This window comes from Tupaia chinensis, unplaced genomic scaffold (assembly GCF_000334495.1).
Source record: "Tupaia chinensis unplaced genomic scaffold, TupChi_1.0 Scaffold144010_1, whole genome shotgun sequence".
In the NCBI taxonomy this organism is placed as follows: Eukaryota; Metazoa; Chordata; class Mammalia; order Scandentia; family Tupaiidae; genus Tupaia; species Tupaia belangeri.
Window position 1 is genome coordinate 679,949 of NW_006203862.1, and position 20,733 is coordinate 700,681.

General features: G+C 35.8%; 1 protein-coding gene across 1 annotated transcript in view; it reads right to left on the minus strand.

The window, feature by feature from the left end:
- The window catches only part of MLIP (muscular LMNA interacting protein), a 162,664-nt gene that overhangs the window by 49,568 nt on the left and 92,363 nt on the right, over positions 1 to 20,733 (minus strand). Inside the window, exon 11 of the mRNA XM_014583036.1 lies at positions 16,960 to 17,088. Within this exon, the coding sequence (XP_014438522.1) occupies positions 16,960 to 17,088 (129 nt within the window). The remainder of the gene's footprint in view (positions 1 to 16,959; positions 17,089 to 20,733) is intronic.

Consider the following 20,733-nt stretch of genomic DNA (forward strand, 5'->3'; position numbering starts at 1 on the left):
ACACAAATACTATATATACTGATAATATTTTACATCAATACTTTGATTCTATTGCATAATAAAACTCCACTATAGTATAATTTCCTCGTTACTCAGTTTTTCACGTGTTCAGATTTGTTTTCTATACATTTTAAAGTTACATTTGATGACAATAAAATAAATTCCAGTTCATCATTCTATTGTTTTCTTTGCTTATTCAACAATAATTAGTACATCAGGAAGAACACATATGTTCTCATTTAAATTATATTTTTAATTTTTAATCTAATAAGATTCTTCATAAGAGAATTTTATCATTTACTTCAGCAAAACTTCAAACTTTATAATATTGAGAATTCTATGTTTTTAAATAATACTGAAAATTGAATATCTTCACATCCTTGCATACTACTTTGTAAGTATCTTTGTAAATTATGCTAGAATACAATTATTTAAAAACCCAAGTCAAAAATATAAACTTAAGTCTAGGCATCTTCATCACAAAAATACATAAAATTACATTAAATTGAGTAATTTCAAAAATTGGACTGCTTCTCACCGACTTCAAGTAGTTATCAGTCTAAATTTTTCATTCATTGCAAATAACAAGCTTCTACACAGATATTGTGTCGCCTATGTTATTTCTTGTTTCTATTTACATTAGTAGGGTATATTCAATCTATGTCATTTTGTAGGTGTTTTGTTTTCCTTATAAAGGCATTTTATTTATTTTGAGGATTTTTTTAAATGAAAATAGTTAAAATGATAAATTATATCTCTAGCTAACTGGGCACATGAACTACAATGAGGTGCTACAAACTTAAGGAACAGCCAACTCAGGGCTCACCATGCATCGTATCAAGTCAAAGAATCCTGATACCTTTTCAGGAAGACTCACTTAAAATAAACATCAACTGCAACTGTCCAGCACTCAGATCTTCAAGAAAGACCCATGTAAGTCCATATAAATCAGCAAAGCTTAAAGACTTTATTATTTTAAGAGTCAGCAAACTTTTGCAGTAAAGGTCCAGTTGGTAACTATTGTAAGCTTTGCAGATCATACATCTGTCATGATTAGTCAATGCTGCCATGGTAGCAAGCATACAGAATACACAAATGAACAGCGATGACTGTATTCCAGTAAAAGTTATTGATAAAACCACGGGGGATCAGATTTGGCCAAGAGGCTACAATCTATGAGCCCTACTTTAGATTAAAACACATGCACACCCTAATAAAATCTCTATCTAACCTGTGACTTACCTCAGTCACAATATATTATCTTGAGGTCAGTAATACTTTGCAAATTCCTATTCTAAATGATTCCTGAAAATAAATATCCTCTACCCTACCTCAGCATTCAATACGTGATTCTTTCAATGTTCTAGTTTTTGAGTGAAGGACAGAGATCATAACATAGCCCTATACATGTTTCTATTATGAGATAAGTAACAGTCATTTGTGGTGAAAGGCTTAAAAACCACTTTCCACTAACTTGAGAATGTCCTCAAAAATATAAATACACTTAAATCTATTTTTTAAAAAAAAAAAAAAAAAAAACCCTGGGCTTGGGGACAGCACTTAGCATAAGGGCTATGTCGCTGGACTCCCACGTAGTCGACCTCAGTTCGTGTCCCGGATCTGGTGGCTTAAACTCATGCTGGACGCGTGTGCGTGCATGCCCAAGATCCTGAGAGGAGAATGGAGGAGAAGGGATTGCAGCATGGCCATTCCCCCCTGGGGGGTGATTTCTCGCTTTCTGTCTCTCTGTCTCTCTCTCTTTCTGGCGAGCACACGCACCCTATAGCAAAAAAACCTTTCCGAAAAAATAAATAAATAAATAAATTTTAAAAACTGGGCTTTACTTTGAAACTTGATTTTTATGAAGTAATTAATTATTTTGGTTGATTTTTCATATCATATCCTACAAAATTTCAAGAAAACAAGAACTTATGAAGCAAATAATATCTTTGTCCATCAGAGAAAAATTAGCAGAGAGATAGTGAATAAATTAATTTAGCTCTGTTAATTGACATAAACATCAGGAAATTAATGCTATAGCCATATCTGATGCATTCGCTGGCTAGGAAAAAAATGCTTTCTATTCAACCATCAAGTCAAACTGTTTAACTTTAAAAGCTGTTTCCACCGCAACACCACAGGGCATTTTAAGGCACTTCTGAGCTCTTCTCATTAAAGCCTGCACATCTGAGACTCCTTTGTTCCATCCTGGCATTTGAAAGTCACCTCCTCTCCTGTGGTTTGGAAGCAGAGGGTGAAAATCCACTTTCTCTTCACTCACACTGTCCTCTCTTCACACTATGTGTCTGAGCCCAAGATTCCTTTGTGAACGTGAAGCACCACTGTGTGAAATTACAGGAGCCTTTAACTCCATCTTCTCTCCCATCACCCCACCTCTTTGGAAAAGCAACACTGATTTCTAAAAGCAGCATTTATTTTCAGCTTTCCTTTGCTGCCTGGAACTTACAACAATTAAAATAAAAACCACAGCATATCTGCTACACTTTTAATTTGAATCAATATCCTTTTAGTAAAGTCAAAACAGTTGCAATATTTTCTTAAGGAATGACTTTATCCAAACATACATCAACATTTTACAAATGCTCTCATAGAAATCCCTAATTACTGACAAATAAGAAATTCTGATTACCCACCTTAGAGAGTAAGCCAATATAAATTAGGTCTTTCAATTTTGAACATATGGCATGAGTTCTTCTTTATAAACCCTAATTTTGAAGACTACGTTTGCATTTTAAAAACAGATGTATTTAAAGCAACGCTTATCTATTTTGAATTCTGATTTGAAACAAAAAAAATGGAACTTGTGAAATATAAAACAGGTTAGCATATGCTTAGCTATTTCAAATCTCTACACAAAAAATGTTTTAAAATAATTACAGCATAATTTTCAAGATAGGCTTCAGATAACTTAAAGTACATGGTTGTCTAACAGCAAATTTCAAAGAACAGATGCCATGAATCATTGTGAAGATACTTGTTTCAAACAGATGCCATGAATCATTGTGAAGATACTTGACGGAAGCTCACTCAAGGAAAATATTTTATAATCAATCACATCGGCCAGTAGAGTGTTAAAATGCTAAGTTTTATGTTTTTCTATACTTTTAAATAATTCGTGTTCTGCACTACCTGCATGAATGTGCTTAGGGGAGAGGAGCAATTTAAACAGAAAAAAATAAGAAAGAAACAAAGAAAGTAATCTTTTATGATTCTTCTTACCGAAGAGGGAAGGAGAAAATACACTTGGTAATCCTATAACAAGAAGTCGATTCTTTTCTTCCCAAATTGCAATGATTCTAAAGGAAATGATACGAGTAGTGAACACTGATATCTTGCATTCCCTTTAAAGTGTCCAGAGCCCTATCATACTGGCTAATTCGTTTCATCACTGCAGCACTATTCACAACAGCTAGGACCTGGAAACAACCTAAGGATCTGTCAGTGGATGAAAGGATTAAGAAAATGTGGTATATACACATTTAGCCTTAATAAACATATCCTGCCAGGGCCAGGAGGCGGCATAGTGGTTAAGATGCTAGACTCCCATAAGGTTGATTGCAGTTCAAGTCCTGGACCCACAGGCTTAAAACATGAGTATGCCAGACATGTATGTGTGGACATCCAGTTCTGAGAGGAGAATGGAGGAGAGGATTGCAGTATGGCCATCCCTCATGGGGGGTGATTTCTCACTCTTACTCTCACTGCCTATGCCTGCCTGTCTCTCTCTCTCTCTCCAGTGAGTGCATGAACCCTAAAAAGAAAAACTCTGAAATAAAAATAAACACACACACACACAACCTGCTAGGGCCAGGAAGTGGTGTAGTGGTTGGAGCACTGGATTCCTACATGGTCGACTGAAGTTTGAGTCCTGGATCTGGTAGCTTTCAACTCACACCAAGCATGTGTGTTTGTGTAATCCCAAGAGGAGAATGGGGGAGAAGGGACTGCAGCATGGCCATCCCCCTCCCTCCGGGGGGATGGTGGTGGTGATTTCTTACTTTCTGTCTCTCCAGTGAGCTCAAATTATCCTATAGCAAAAATCTCTTAAAACACACACATACACACACAGACCCTGTCATTTTCAAAATATGGATTACCTTAAGTGAAACAAACCAGTCACAGCACGAACGCTGCATGATCTTACTTGGCGTGAGCAATCTACAACTAAGTATATAGAAGCAGATAGCAAAATGATGGCTGTCAGGGCTGGGTTGTCAGGAAAATGGGAAGATGGTAGTTAAAAGCTACAAACTTACAGTTGTAAGATACATAAGTTCTGGAGCTCTAATGCACATCGTGGCAACTATAGTAAATAATTAATATTTAGCTTACTCCAAATTTGCATGGAGAGAATCCTGAGTGTCCTTGCCCTTCTTCCCATGTACACACAGAGTAACCACGTGTGCTGATACAGGTGTTGACTGACTTGACTGTGCTAACCTGTACACAATGTACACGTATGTCAGTCATCACATTGTACATCTTAAATAGAGACAATATTTTCTGGTCAGTTGTACTTCAGTAAAGCTAATGAAAACAAACTTGGACATTGTTTTCATAAATTTTCAGCTACTCTTTTTTTAAAAAATATTAATTCATTGTAGTATTAGTATGGGTTCTGTTAGAAATGGATATGAGTAGCCCCATTTTTCTAGGATGAACTGAGTTCCAGTGAGGACAGATTTGGCCAAAAACATAGTCTGCATACCTTCCATCACATTCTTCCACTGTGCTCCTTTCTTTTCCAGGAAGCAGGGAAGTCAAAAGTGGAAGAGGCAACTAACAGGGATCGGGTCCCTTAATGAATCAGAACACTGAAGGACTGGGCATGTCACTCTGACTGCAGTAGGAGGCCATGGAGTGTGCAGCCTGAGTGTACAGTGGGTGTTTAGAGTAGGGAAGTACAGAGAGTGCAGGAAAGGTTATGAGTAGAAGGGAAAACAGGTCCACAATATTTAGAACTCACTGGAAACTATGCTGCGTGGGGTGGCAGGGATATTGCCTGTTTTGTTGCCAGGGGAATTACCTAGGTGTATTGCAGGAGCTGGCACAAATGCTAAATGGTTGAATATTAAGATTAGAGGGGAAGAGAGTGAACATGGAGAGAAGTGGAAACACCACCCATCATGAGAGGAGCGTACTCAGCATTGCACAGACCACACGTGGGGGAATAATATTTGCCAGTTCTTTCCTCTCCACGGCCCTGTGTAATAGTTCCTTCTACCAACCTGAGCAGCTAAGACTAATTCCATTTTTGTGTCTCTGGGAAGGGATGTTAAAACAGAATTGTGAAGAGAAAGAGACCAGCCATGGATTTGGATTCCTATTTTCAAAACAGATTTTGGAAAGCTATGGCAGAGGTAGTACTCTTTTTTTTTTAATTTTTATCTACATTTTTTAATACTTTCAATGACATTATTTAGCTTACAAGGTGATCGTTTCAATCAACATATGAACATTTTTCTCCCCAGTCTAGTTGATCAAAATATAGTAACAGGCAGAGGTAGTACTCTTGAGAGAGAAAGCTTTTGGGTTGCAAAGTCCAGGACCTGGGATATCCGAACTCTTTCTGGTTGTCTATAAAAGATAAGCTTTCTGAAGAATGCACTGAGTGGTCAAGGCGTCAAGAAAAAGGTAGAAAAGTTAAACTAGGTGGATAAATGTGAGATGTGGCTTAAAAATCTGTTACTTGCTAATGTCTACAGATCTTTGATTTACTAGGCGGAAGTAATAAAAACTGCTTATTCTTTTACTGTAACATTTTCAAGATCAGTTACCCTGTACACAAAAAAACATCTAATTCCTACTGTATCAATTCTGAAAGCACTTAGATACCTTTTAATTTAAAAAGATAAAACATCTTTTCTATTTCAAAATTCTAATCAGATTGTGTTGTGTATATACAAGACAGGTTTTATATTACAGAATTACAAACATCTTCATGTTAAAAAAATATACATATTTAGGTACATTAAATGTAACGTTTATATTGTTAATTGAATAGTATATTATTTACTTGATCATCCAGTTTTTAATATACTGAAATTTTATTCTTCTGAATCTATTATTGTCTTAATAAAGAAATTAAATGAAAAAGTATATGTCTGGTAACTAAATTTTGTTTCTATGAAGCATATCACACAATCCCACATCATTTCCAAAACACATTTTTTAAAGAGAATTATTTTACCTAATTTTATTCATCATCAGTTTTGTTTGTTTGTTTGTTTAATTTCACCAGAGTGAGAGAAAGAAGGAAAGTGAAAAAGCGAGTCACCAGGTCTGGGACTCAAACTGCCATCAGACATTGGAGACTAGCGCCTTAACCACCATGCCACCTGCCTGCCCACAAAACCAGATTTTTTTTTTTAAGCAAAAGTTATCCCTACAGTTTATTGCAAAGATTATCTAAAAGTCTTCTGTGATTATGAAATAAATGCATCTAAGTATGGCATCCCCTGCTTTAAGAAATGCAGAAACAGTAAATCTAGAGAACAGAAAGGCTAGCAAAGGCATGTTTGCTTTTACTGTAGAGAATATCTTCATTTAAATTTTCAGTTGCCTTCTTAGCCTTCATTTTCAGGATATTTGCAAAAAAAATAGTTAGCAAGTTTTCCAATCTACAAAATAATAAGAAGTAGCAAATACCAGAACCCTTAGAAAGACTACTAAATATGTTTTGGATTGTTGGAAAAGTCATGTGTTCTTTCTATGCAAAACGCATCATGACTTTTCCAACAACCGGATATGTGTATTTAATAGTTTTTTGCATACACTCCCCCCCACACACACATATACATTTATTTACTTTTGAAAAGAAATTATCTCTGCTCCCATGGTTTTTAGTTTAAGGCAAAGAAAAACAAAATTATAGCTATTCAAAGGGAAACAGTGGCAATAAATCATATTGATGAGTTCTCAGGACAAATAAGAAGTAAACAGGAAGTGATTTATAAGAAAGGAAAAATTCAAATACAGAAAGATTTCCTACCCATAACCATCCAATCCAATTTGGGGTGAAGGGAGGAGAGAAGAGCACACATACAGGTGTACAATATAGTAAACTGTGTGGATGGATATTGTTTATCATGATTTTGACCTAACCAGCAGATTAAGACCTTCTTTCTCAAGCATAATCCCCACCTAGAACAAGTCTGGACAAAACCTTTCCTGACCCATATAAAACCCTTTGTCACAGTTCTTCCTTGCCAACCCATTTTCCAGGACCCCACCCTTATGAGCTGTTTTTCCCACCCTCTCTTAATAAACTCTGCACTATGCTATTCCAAAAAGAAAAAAAAAACGAAAAGACTTTCTATCTTTCCCAACTTAAGACCTAACTAATACTTGCTGTTTCCCTCTCCCTTTCAAATCATCAACGTAGATTAAAAATTAGGAGGGCACAAATGATATTTGAAGACATAAACACAGAATTTCAGTATAACTGGGCACTTCAACAGCAGGTTATAGACTACCCTCATTTTGCAGATAGTCTGATCCAGAATCAGGAATGACTTAATCCAACAGCATGTATTTTAGGCAGAATCACACACAGTCTTGTCTAACTTTTGAAATTTTTTATTTCATTTGATGTCCTGAAACCTAATAACTGGAGAAATATCAGAAAGAGGAGGATATGTGTAAAAAGGTAGATAAGTCATATTTTGCTGCTGCATCCAGAATCAGTGAAAACATATGTCCCTTGTCAATCAGGGCTATCATTATAAGAGAAACTACACAGGACATTTGAAACGTGGAAAATGCCATATGTGGAGATTTACCTCTATTGTGTATATCAAATAGGAAAAAGATGTAAAGTAATGAAAGGAAGACACTTCATCAATGTTGACTGAATTACCCCAGTGAAGGGATGAGGTGTTGGGCTTCATTATTCAACATGTTGGAGCTAAGAAGAGCACTAAAGGTAGTCAGTAGTGTTAAAGCTCCTGGGAGACAGCCAGAGATATTTTAGTCCAGAGTTTCTGAAACCCAGCATTATTACCACTTGAGGTCAGATGATTCTGTGGGGGGCTTTTGTGAACTGTAGGCTGTTTGGTAGCATCCCTGTCCCCTGCCTACTAGAAGTCAGTAACACCAAATCTTTCTAGTTGTGACAACCAATAACAATGGGGGCAAAATTGGCCCCATCTGAGAACCACTATTCTAGTCCTAACACTCATTTCACCAACAAGGTTCAGGTCTCGCAAAGCACAGAGTGGAGCTGGTTAACCACACAGTCACAATCGGAGCCCACACTTCAGAGCTCCTTCTCCAAAACCAAGGTGATCTAGTTTCCTTCCAGTTTTATTACACATCAAAATGGAGAAGATCATCCGTTCTTGCCTAAACCTGGTTCGTACAACAGGAAAACGAAATTGCCCTAGCTCTAATGCACTCTGCAGTAGGCCAGTCTTCAACCACATGTAATTCAGAGAAATTTAAGCCTAAGGCAAACATACCTCTGTTTTTCTGAACTTTTTCAATGTAATAGATATCACATATACTTGCTTTTATTACAGCAGATAAAATACGGTAAACTGCCATAAATTTTTTTAAGAGAGATTTTTGCTATAGGGCACATGTGCTCACCATAGATACAGTGAGAGACAAATAGAAAGCGAGGACTCACCCGCTGGGAGAAGGATATCATGCCACAATCCCTTCTCCTCCAGTCTTCCCTCGGGATTTGGGGCATATATACACACACATATACCCAGCATGAGTTTTAAGCCACCAGGTCCAAGACTCAAACCATAGTCAACTATGTGGGAGTTCAGCAACATAACCATTATACCATCTATTGGTCCCTCCAAATTTTATTATATAAAAATAACTGACAAGTTAGCTTCTGGTAATCTATTTTCTTACCAAGTGTAGTTTTCTATTTTCTAGGAAAAAAAAATAAGGTTACAAGTATTAAAGATCTTAAGATCCATAAGATAAATTGATATTTGGATACTTGACCTATAAATAGACTAAGTTTCACTTAGAGTGTCTATATTTGAAGATCATAATGTTATTTAAAAGAAAAAAAGAACTCTGAAAATCTAATAGTTCTCCCATATCTAAAAGATCACTAACTTTGAACTTGAAAACTTAGTATAGCTATGTATTTCCAGTCATTAAAAGAGAGAAAAACATATTTTGGAACCAGCAGTTAGTGTAATGGCTATGTCGCTGGACTCCCATGTATTTGACCACGGTTCACGTCCCGGACCCAGCGACTTAAACTCACTCCAGGCGTGTGTGCTTGCGTTCCCGAGATCCCAAGAGGAGAGAGGAGAAGAAGGGATTGTGGCATGGCCATCCCCCCTGGGGGATGATTTCTTGCTTTCTGTTTCTCTGTCTCTCTCTGTCAGGCTGGTGAGTGTACATGCCCTATAGCAAAAACCTCTTCAAAAAAAAAAACAAAGAGAGAGAGAGAGAAACACATTTTTTAAAATCTTTTAAAAATTTTTCTGAAGTTTTTGAAACTGGGACCTGCAGATTGCGTAATGGTTACATTGATGGACTTCCACATACTCGACCATGGTTTGAGTCCCAGACCTGGGGCTTAAAACTTGCGCCAGGTGCATGGGCATGCATGCAAAAATCCCAAGAAGAGAATGATGAAAGGATTCGGCTGATTATCCCCCTGGGGGGTCATTTCTCGCTTTCTTTCTGTCTCTCCGGCAAGCATATACACCTATAGCAAAAATCTCTCTATAAAAAATAAAAGTTAAAAAAGTCTATAAATTTACTATAAATGGCCTGCCTGATTTCTGTACTTTACAGTCTGAACTTCTCAAAATTTTTATTTTTTAATAGAATTCACAAAAAAGAAAAAAGAAAAAAGTTTATTTGCCAGCTTCAGCCCTCTGCTTCTCGTGTGCATACTTTTGGCTGCTCATCTATTGGGTTGTTGGAAAGTCATGACTTTGTTCTATGTTTTTCTATGTAAAAATGCATCATGACTTTTCCAACAACCCAATAATTTGAATTTATTGCTTTCTTTGATGATATTATCTACTCTAAATTATTTTATCTTAGATCACAGAGAAGAGAAAAAAATTTCAATTTTCTTCATATAACTCATCTTCAAACTCACATATCTTACTGTGACCTTTATATTTGTCATCATTAAAAATTTGTCTGTTCTTGCATACATATTAAACTGTGCAGCAATCTTTCTAATGGTCACAGGTTATAAAATGTTTCAAATGCATAGGGCTTAGCTTTCCTATTAAGAAATAGCTCCAGTTTTCACTATGCATTCTACCTTGATTTAGCTTCTTTTTTAATCAAAGAAAATGTTCAGTAGAGGAAAAAAATAATCACACACCCCTCACTCTGTATGCCTAAGTGTATTTATTAATGACCACTGCCCAACTCATTCAGAAGTGACTGTGGCATTGAAGCCCTGTAGGGAGGAAGAATGAGTAAGGAAGAAGAATCAAAGTCCTGTAGACATGTTCTGGAATAGGAGCAGGTGTCTCCCCAAAACTATTTTATGTACTGTAAGTCAAAACTATGCCAAAGGCATGTGATAGTTTCCATTTACAGTTCTATTCACAGCCTGACTTTGACTCTGCATTCAAGGGGAAAGTTTGAGTTAGAGACTCCTGTGAAATAAAACCAGCAGAATGCAGCTATTTTCTTACCTAAGGAAAATTTTTTGACTGTCTAATCTTTTTGGATATTATTTTTAAATTATCTTTACATAGTTGCCCCTTCTTTTTGAAATTCTGTTGCTGAACACTTTTCAGATAAAGCCAATATGGAATTTTAAAATTCTATTTTAAAAGGTCTTATTTTGTTGTTGTTGTTTTTAATTTTTTGTGTGTGTGTTTGTTTTTACATGAGAGATTTTAATATGGCAGTGACCAATCTCCATTGAGTTAAAATAGGTAGGGACATCATCCGTTAATAAAACAGAAGGACACGTGTCCATAAAACTTTCAGATTTTCATTGCTTTCTAGTAGACTGGGCATAGTCAGATATTACATATCCACCAACTATTTGTCAAGAAACTAATGCTTCAGAGTTAATTTTGACAGTGGCAAATAGGTCTTCTTTGTGTGTTTGCTATTTTTAAAGCAAGTAGAAATCATTTTAAGATTCTGATTCCTACATAAAGTAGATAAAGAATGGTAGAAAAGATATCTCCCATAGCAACATAAACAACTGCAACAGAAAATTGCAATGCTTTAGTTACAATCCTCTGACCTTGATATGTACACAAGTCAAGGGAAAGCTAAGGTCAACAAAGGGGAATAAAAGCAATGGGAGTAGATGAAATCCTAAGCATGAAGAACTGAACCTGTCTGATTATATCCTGAAATAAAGGACAATTACAAAGGTGTAAACTGAGCCAACAAGTGGCATAGTGGTTAAGGTGCTGGCCCAGATGGTGGATATGACCAACCATGGTTCAAGTCCTGGCCCTGGTGGCCTGAAACACACTGAGCACATGTACATGGGTGCCCCAAATCCCAGAAGGAGAATGGAAGAGAAGGGATTTTAGCATGGCCACCTCACCTCAGAGTGTCATTTCTCACTTGCCTTCTCACTGTCTCATTCTGTCTCTTTCTGGTGGGTGCACACCTTTTGGCAACAACCTTTAAAAAATGGGCACAAACTAAGAAATCAGTTTATTATGTTAATGATACACTGTCCATTACATATAGTACATAAACTGTTCATGATAAATTGTCTATTTCTTCTTACCCATAGAGGAAAGAAGGGAGGAAGGGAAGAAAATTCACAAGGATTTCATTACTTGGAATGGACAAAAACATGGTGAACCTATGAGAAGGCAAATATCTGATCTTAAACCTGCCAAAATATAAAGGTAACACTACAAGGGATTTCTTGTTCTCTCTTAAAATAACCCAGCAAGAAAACTAACCTTTCTAAACCTAAAAATGTCCATGTAAACATTTTACCTAAAAGTATTTCTTAGGAAAAGTTTATCAATGATAAAGATACTTGGATGACAGTCGAGAATGAGCCACCCTGATTGGGAAACATGTTGAAAAAGTGGTAATTTGAGGCAAAGCCAGAGTCATCCAGAAAAAAAGAAAGGATTGACAATTTACCTGACAAAGGGATTTGCCCAATATTAACACATGGGTGACAAAGAGAAGTTGAAGGTCACATTTAGACTCTAATAGTGAATTATTAGATAGACATCTGAAAATATTCACATAGTCATCAACACTGAATGTCAGAATTTGGTAAGGAAAAGAGACAAGTCCAATGTCAAAGACAAATCAGAGGAAAAAAAGAATAAAAATACAATAATGAAGAAAATTTCTCATATGAATTCTATGTTCTTTGTCAGGTGGTATGGGGAAAATTCTCTGAAGGAGACTTTTCATTTGCAAACAAAAACATGTTCTTTCCCCCACTGAAACAGAATAGAAAGAAAATAAAATTTTAAAGGCATATTTACTAGAAACCATTATTTCTCATATAAAAAAAGGAATGTATTTCTTAGAAAGCCAGATGAAACAATATTCTACCTTTAATTCTATCCAAAAAAACTTTTTTATATATTTCTCCAGTGTTTTAAGAAAGTAGGGATGTATCTAGTACTATAACTTAATTATTAATTTATGAAGAAAAAGGGAGATTATTTTATGTAACACTTTATATAACTAAGGTTAGCTACATTTTATGTTAAATTAAAAATCTTCATCGAAAAAAAAAATCACCTTAATCTAATTAGATATATTATATGGTCAGAAATTGATCAATTTATTTTGCAAACTAAAAAGTAGTCAGAACAAAATTTTTAAAAAAAGATTGTAATATCTTCATTCTTATCAATTCATTGATTTTCTGAGCATCTATGTTTTCTGCGTACTCATATATCCAATTAATTACTCATATATCCTGTTAATTATCTTCCAACTCTGCTCCAATTATCAACACAGACGTGCTTAAGTCCATCACCATAGTTTAAATCCGTACAGTGAGGGTGGGATAGGAAGATATTTTGTAATAATGCAAAAGGATCACAAATTGATATGATAGCGGATTTGAGGATAATCTCAGAAAAGCATAAGCTTCAATCTGAAGAGTTTGTATTTTTTAAAAAAGCCATGCAATATGAAATGATGCTTCCTGGCTAAGGCCATCTTGATTATTATGTCTCGATGACTTGACTATGCATTAGGTTTCAAACTTTCCTTTTAGTACTCAGCAGCTGTTCTCAGGCAAATTTTCAGTTCGAGATCAGTTCGAAAGGCTGCCCAGCTGTACCTTTCTGAGCTACAGTAAATACATTTCTGTCTAGTCTCATCATCTTTAGTGTCTGGCATTTTGTAACAGAGAGTTTTGAAATCATATTTTATGGCAGTGAAACTGCTAGGGAAAATTTATTGACTTAACAATCCCATCCAACATCTCCTGTCATGTGGAACTGTCCCAGTACAAGGCAGATTAGTGAATGTGAGCTGCTTCAATTTGGCCCAACTGTCTGGCTAAAGAATTTTTCATTACATGGGTGGGTGAGATCAACTGAGTTTGGAACCATTCAATTTATTCTGTGGCAGCAGTGTAAGAGGACACAATAATGACTAGAACTGAATCTGAGTATGCTTTCTTTTATTGGAGTTCTGATGAAATAGGAATGCTGAGAGTATAGGTTGTTATTATTCAATTTATTTTTTAAGTAGATCTAGGATACTTGTGCACTGTCTTTCATATCTGCCTCTACTGCCAATTCTGGACTCCATGAGATGGTAATTAGAACATAATGTAAAAGGAGCAATTGCTAGTATACGCAGTTTTCCAGGTGTGTAGGGGCCCAAGATTTTATCACATTTTCTTCCAGTGCAAGGTCAATGAATAAAACCAGGGGACTTTGAAATGTATTTTTAAATGTTAGAGTGTTTTGACTTCTGGTGGTCTGTAGTCACCTAATATTTCCACACCCAAGTGGGAATCAAAACAACATATTGGTTAAAAGAAATAAGATTATGCTTGTGGATGGGCCTGCCTTTGACAGTGACGTAGAGGTTAAGGCGCCTGGTTCCCATTTGGAAAGCTGTGTAATGTTTGAGTCCCAGACCTGGTGGCCTGAAAACACACTGGATGTGTGCATGTGTGCCCAAGTCTCATACCCAAGAGGAGAATGAAGGGAGGTACTGAGATATGGCCATCCCCCCCTAGGAAGTACTTCCTCTCTCTCTCACCACCCCCAACCCCCAGCAAGCAGCAAGCATACAAGCCCTATAGTTTTGTGTATATATATATATATACACATACATATATATTTAATTTAGCAATGATTATATCTGAGGCATCTTGATATCTGCAAAAGAAGTCAAATTTTCAACAAAATATTTGGAAATGAGTAGATTTATCTTGTATTATACACAGTTTTAAACTTGCTTTATACTTAGTAAAAGCAATATAAATAAATCAATTTTTTTTTTAATTTGTCAGAAGACTTATGGGGACATGGAGTGGGAGTTGAGAAATCATCCCCGGGGAGATGGTCACACCAAAAGTTCTTCTCCGCCATTTCTCCAACCTTTTGGGATTTTGCCCATGCACGGGAACCCAGCAGTGTGGGTCTAAGGCAAGGTCCAGGACTTTAATAGTGCAATCAGCCATGTAGGATCCAGCTGCCATAAAAACAAGGCCACAGCTGGCTCCAAATGGTTATTCCTTTGAATGACAAGACTTTCCTACACTTGAAAATGGAATTATTTTATAAAATAGTAAATGGTGACAAATTTTAGGTGCATTAACTTTATAGTCTTCAAAGAATCTTATTTGAAGTAAAATGCACAAATTTAAAATTAAATTCATAAAAAAGAATAGATTTATTTTATAACATGAGTTTATACTTTGAAGAATATAGGTTATATAGATAATATGTGAAGTGTATTTTAATTATTCATGTGTTTTTCATTTAAGCACTAACTTATTTTTATACATTTTTTTATAATGATCTAATTATACTATCTTAAAACTGACATTAGGCCACAAAAATATTAGTGTCCTGCAGACAACACCTATTTTATAAGTGTTTTTGTTGATGATGGAAATATGCATTCCTAAAAGGAATTTCCATTTCTGTCCTGTGTTGAATTAGTGAGGATAACCCTATATATCAAGAAGATTTCTCTAATTTAATATGAGGACTATACTATATTTCACAAAATGAGAATAATTGCTTTTAATTATTTTTAAAGATTTTAGTACCTTTTTAAACATTCAAACTTATCAAAATCATAGCAGTCTCACAAACACACGTAAATAACTAGAAAATGTTTTTCACTCCATTTTATAAATAAAAATTACAGTTACTCATGAGAGAGTATTTGTAATAAACTTTCCAAGACTATCTAGGGGTTTCAGACCAAATCAAAGTTAACTGAAGATTTAAGTAATTTACATTTTAGAGTTTAATGGATCTTTAAAATTTACTTGAACTGAACACCTCACTGTACACACTAAGAAACTGGGGCCTGGAGAAATCAAACAATTTATGCAGAGTCATGTGGCAGGTCGGATATTCTCTTTGCTTCATAAATGTAAATGTAACTTGTATTTTCAAAAATATCTTTCTTTCTTTTTAAATTGCTATAGGGCAAGTGCATTTGCAGCAGAGGGAGAGAGAACACATGAGAAAGCACCCCCCAAGGTGGGATGACCAAATCACAATCCTATCTCCTCCATTCTCCTCTCAGGGTTTTAGGTAAACATACAGAGAAGCCTAGTGTGTCTTTTGAGCTGGTGGGTCCAGGACTCACCTCGTGCAGCCAGTCATGTGGGATCCAGCCACCTGAGCCACTACACCACTGTCTGGCCCCAGTATATGATGTTCTTATATGTCCTGGTTGTATACATAAAGTTCTCTGAATGTCTTACATTGCTTATCTATTTAATAACTTTAAGATATAAAATACATAGTCTGGGCCAGCAGGTGGTGTGGTGCTTAAGGCATTGGACTCCCACAAGGCGGACGTAGTTCAAGACTCAAACCCCATGGCTTGAAACTCAACTCAGGGCATTTGTCCATACACACCCAAAATTAAAAGGAGAATGGAGGAGAAGGGACTGTGGTGTGTTCATCCTCGGGAGCGGGGGGGGGGGGGGGGGTTTTTTTTTTTGGGGGGGGGGGTGATTTTCTCACTTTCTCTCTGTCTCTCAGGTGAACGCACACACCCTATAGCAAAAATCTCTCAAAACGAATACACCCTATAGTAAAAATCTCTCAAAACAAATAAATTAAATTAAAATATATAGCCCATGCCTATTTCTTGTTTTTTAATAAGACAAATGAAAAGGAAGTTTCTCTTTTATGTCTTTATACAGTTTTATATTGCACATGTGTGTCGTTTCATGGTTTCCCAAATATATAGAGCATCACTGACAACTTTTCATTATATTTTTTCCAACATATAGGATATTTAAAGGGGAAATGGTATACATTTTTTTACATATAAATAAACAACAAAGTCTTAAAGTAAATTTAGCACCTAACTTATAACTAGTTCTGTTCAATCTAGAGAATTGCATTGTTTTTATTATGTTAATGGACTTTGGTCAACTCAAACTAATAAACCAAACCTAAACTACTATATCTCTTCAAAGAGAAGCAGGATCTTAGAAATGAAATGGCAACACCCATGTTACTCATCCAATCAGAGATTTTATAATGTCTTTATAGAGAGTAATGTCTTGTTCCCCCAAATTATACCAAAACACTAGCTAGGAATTTTTTCAGGAAAAACAAAACAAACAAAAACCACTGAAATGCTTCAAAATATCATTCTAATATTATTAGTAATTCCTATTTTTATGTAAAAATGATCTTATTTATTATCAAGAATATTCAATCAAATCAACTTTTTTTGCACATACTATATTGATAGGGGCATCTATATTTTACCTAATCATTTATCAAAATATCACATTTTTTTCAGATGCATGCTCACCTGCTCTGAAAAGAAGTCACTGTTATCTTCCAGGTATTTACTGAAAGGGTTGGGTTCATAGACTTCTTCCTCTGTTTTCAGTATTATTTTGGATTTTACAGGTACTGGGCGAATTACTCCAGGCTTAGTCTGCATGAATGTCAAATTAAAAAAGAAAAGGAAAATAAATACTATTAAATTAATAAGTAAATGTATTAGGTTGTCAGAAAAGTCATGATGTATATTATCTGTTTTTCTATTCAAAAGTGAGTCATGACTTTTCTGACAACCCAATATGTTAAGTTGATCAAATGTTGTTCTTATGAAAACATATACTTTTAAAAATTTTAAATGATTTTGTAACAGGATAAAAACAGCCTGTTAATCAAATAATTTTAACTAATGCAACCTTAGCTTAAAGTTCATAGTTACAGCAATAAATTTAAAAAGATTTAATATAATGACATTCAAAATGTAAAACTTTCTTTCTTTAGCCAAACATGTTCTCCTAGCTTTGATAATCAATAGATATTTAATAAATACTTATTGGAAGCCTTCTCTATTCTAGGATGTATTCTGGGTATAGTAGGATAGATGACTTTAGCATATCCACCAAACATATAAAAATCTTGACTTTATCCCCCAAAATCTACAGATCTGGGCCCTCAAAACCATGATTATATTATGTATGATAAAACCATGCCTGGCTTTCTGACCTAAAGGGGTGGAGAACTGATAGAAAATAGATTCTCTTTTGCAAGAACATAAAATAGGCATTTAAACTGTTCTACAGTTATTTGGGGAAATTGAAATTATAATTATAATGTCCACATAGCAGCTGTGGAAAAACAATCTGATGTAAATAGGGGATCTTTTGAGATTAAGAAGGACAGAGCAAAGTGTATGGAGAGATAATTCAGAAAGGAGAGATAATTGGAGGCTTTCTGGAATTCGGTCCAAAAACATTCCTGGACTCCAGTTGGACCTCCTGACCTGAGGTTCCCTAAGACATTTTTTTGTCTTACACTAGAATTCTCTTTTTTTTCTAACTCAAATTTATTTCTGTAACTTTTTATCAAAGAGTTTTATCTAATACATAAGTCTTTTAAGATTCATAAATGTGAACCCAATGTTGATTTGACAAAGGAAAAGAGAGAGAGGGAGCTCTAGTTTGGGTCAATTTTCAAAATGATGTTTTGCAAACACCAAAATCTTATTACACTGTAAAATGTCACAAAGTGATTGATAAGTTTGCAAATACATCCCAAACGAAAATTCAGTGAGAAGTTGTGATAAGCACTTTCTTGTAATCATTCTTCTCAAGCCCATTTCCTTTCAGAAAATAGTAAATTAGCTCTTCTCAGTCAATGCGGATGCTTACAAGTTAAGCCTTAAGGGACTACATCTATCTCTCTGCTCTGTAAAGCATCTGATATATCTTGAGTCTCGAATAAATGTTGCTCCGCAATTCTTTTTTCAATTGATTTTTCCCCCAGTTGTCTTTCATGTATATGCCTACTTGGGGAAATACAACTTGAAAAGAAAAAAAAAAAGAGTATCTATGTTTCTGAGACTGAGAAACATCTCCCACTTAAGAATCTGATTTCCCACATGTGGAAGAAATGAGCAAGCAATATCCAATTAGGCATGCAGTCATGTAGTTGCGTGTATGTATAAGAGCAATATTCCTCCAACAAATGTACCACAGAAATAAATCCCAGATAGTTGCTGATTTCTACAGCTACCTAAAATAAGGGAGCTGCCTGAGATATGGGCCAGGATTCCCAGTTGTCCAGGCTTCCTGTACCTTCTTTCCACTTGACCTCCTGCTTCATTTTTTCTTCCTTCTCATACTCCTACACCTTCTTGTCTTGTGCTCCTTTCAGAGGCAGGAAATCAATGGAATGCTAGTACTCAGGGTCTATCAGGTTCTAAAACCAACCCAAAATTATAGGGGCAAAGCTTGGTGACAATACTCAGAAAGACTAAAGCAGAGAGAAGAAATCCAACCAAGAGCACTAGTAGGATAGAGGACTCTCTCTCCCATAGAAACATGATCTCTATATTGCTAACTGGAAGATGTTTTGGATTATCTTGGCCTGGAGCCTTTTGCTCAGATCATCTGTTTTGGGATTGGCTCTCTCCAGGGTAAGATCAAAAGAGAGACTCTTCTGATTGGTAGGATATCAAGTACATTCAGTATCAGTAGCAGTTACTGAAGCTTCATACTTGTTTTCCCACTAGCTTTTATGGTCCTTAGTCCCTATGAGTTTCCTGGAGTTAATGGATTTTCCACATTCTTGGACCTGTGTTCTCAGGCTTGGTCTAATAGAATTTTTTAGCCTTCCTCACTCTACTTTGTGTACATGTCTTCATATGGTTGCCCTCATCCTTACATTGTCCGTGTTGCCTCTTTCCTCACTCATGTTTTTGCTCCTGCACTTTAACTTGTTTTCACTACCTAATCATTATTTCGTGTACACAGAAGCCAACTTCAAACAAAAGAAAACTAGACATAATTTACTTTGACATTGCTTACACGTCCCACCCTATGACTTTGAACAATATGTTTTATACCCAGCTGTCCCTCAGTACTGGTCAAGTTAAAGAGCAAACCACAGTGGTCTGATTCTGAACCTCGTGCACCACCCACAAACCACAGCACATCAGCAGATCATGTTCGCGGCAGCATCTGTACCTTGCCTCTGCATGCTTTAAAACCGATTTTGAAGCACCTAAAAACCCATTGTAGCTAATAATATAGTCATCTTTCATTGGACCCAGATTCCATATGCTGTCTATAAAGGATCAAGAATCGTATCCAGTATTTTAGGTCGATTACCTCATCAGGTTTTTGTACACTCCATGAGAAGTTTAGAGAAAATAAGGCACAAGCCAAGGTCAGACAGCTAATATATAAAGTCAAGATTTAAAACCAGTTCTAGTCTGACCATTGGGCCTGTGACTTATATTACCTCTAAGCCTGTTCTAAAGAAAGAGAAAGAAAGAGACAGGGAGAGAGAGAGAAAGGAGACAGGGAGAGAGGAAAAGAGAGAGGGGGAGAAGGAGAAAGAAAGAGTGGGAGGGGAGAGAGAGAGAAAGAGAAAAATATGACCGAATGGATAAAACTTGGAAGTATTTTTAAACTTCTACCGCCATAATTTCCCCTATCCAGTCATTCAAAAGCCCTAGCATTTTTATGTTTTTGATTTCTTTTCAATTCATTGCTTGTATTCTTTCCATTGTCAGCTGTCGTATTTTTTACTTAGTTCCTTGTTACTTCATTCTTTCTTTGAACTTTTCATATATTTGTAAATATTTCTGGAAGAGTGTGTTCAGGTTCTGATGGATAGACTCATTATCCATCTATACTCTCCTACACACACACACATATCTCTGCCTCCTGAAGCACTCTGTGCTTTGCATGACCAAGACATCAAAATTTATACCGATGCCTCTTTGGTCTTGTTTAAAACTCCACTCCCAAGGAGACCATGATATTGGTAAGAAAAGAACTTCAAAAACATAGATTTTAGTTTCTGCCACCTTTAGTACAATAGCCATTCTACTAAAAGGTCATCATTATAATTCATAATTATGTATTTTAATAATGGGCAATGACACATTTTATTACTTATTTTCCTATCCCCTCAGGAATCACAATACAGTTATTACGATAAGGCTTGTCTCTGCACATTCAAATCCATCATCCAATCAAGAGTCTCACAGTGCCTTTTAGCAAAGTCTATAAAACAGCATATCTGAGGTAACTAGCACTGTTGCTGGCACACATGA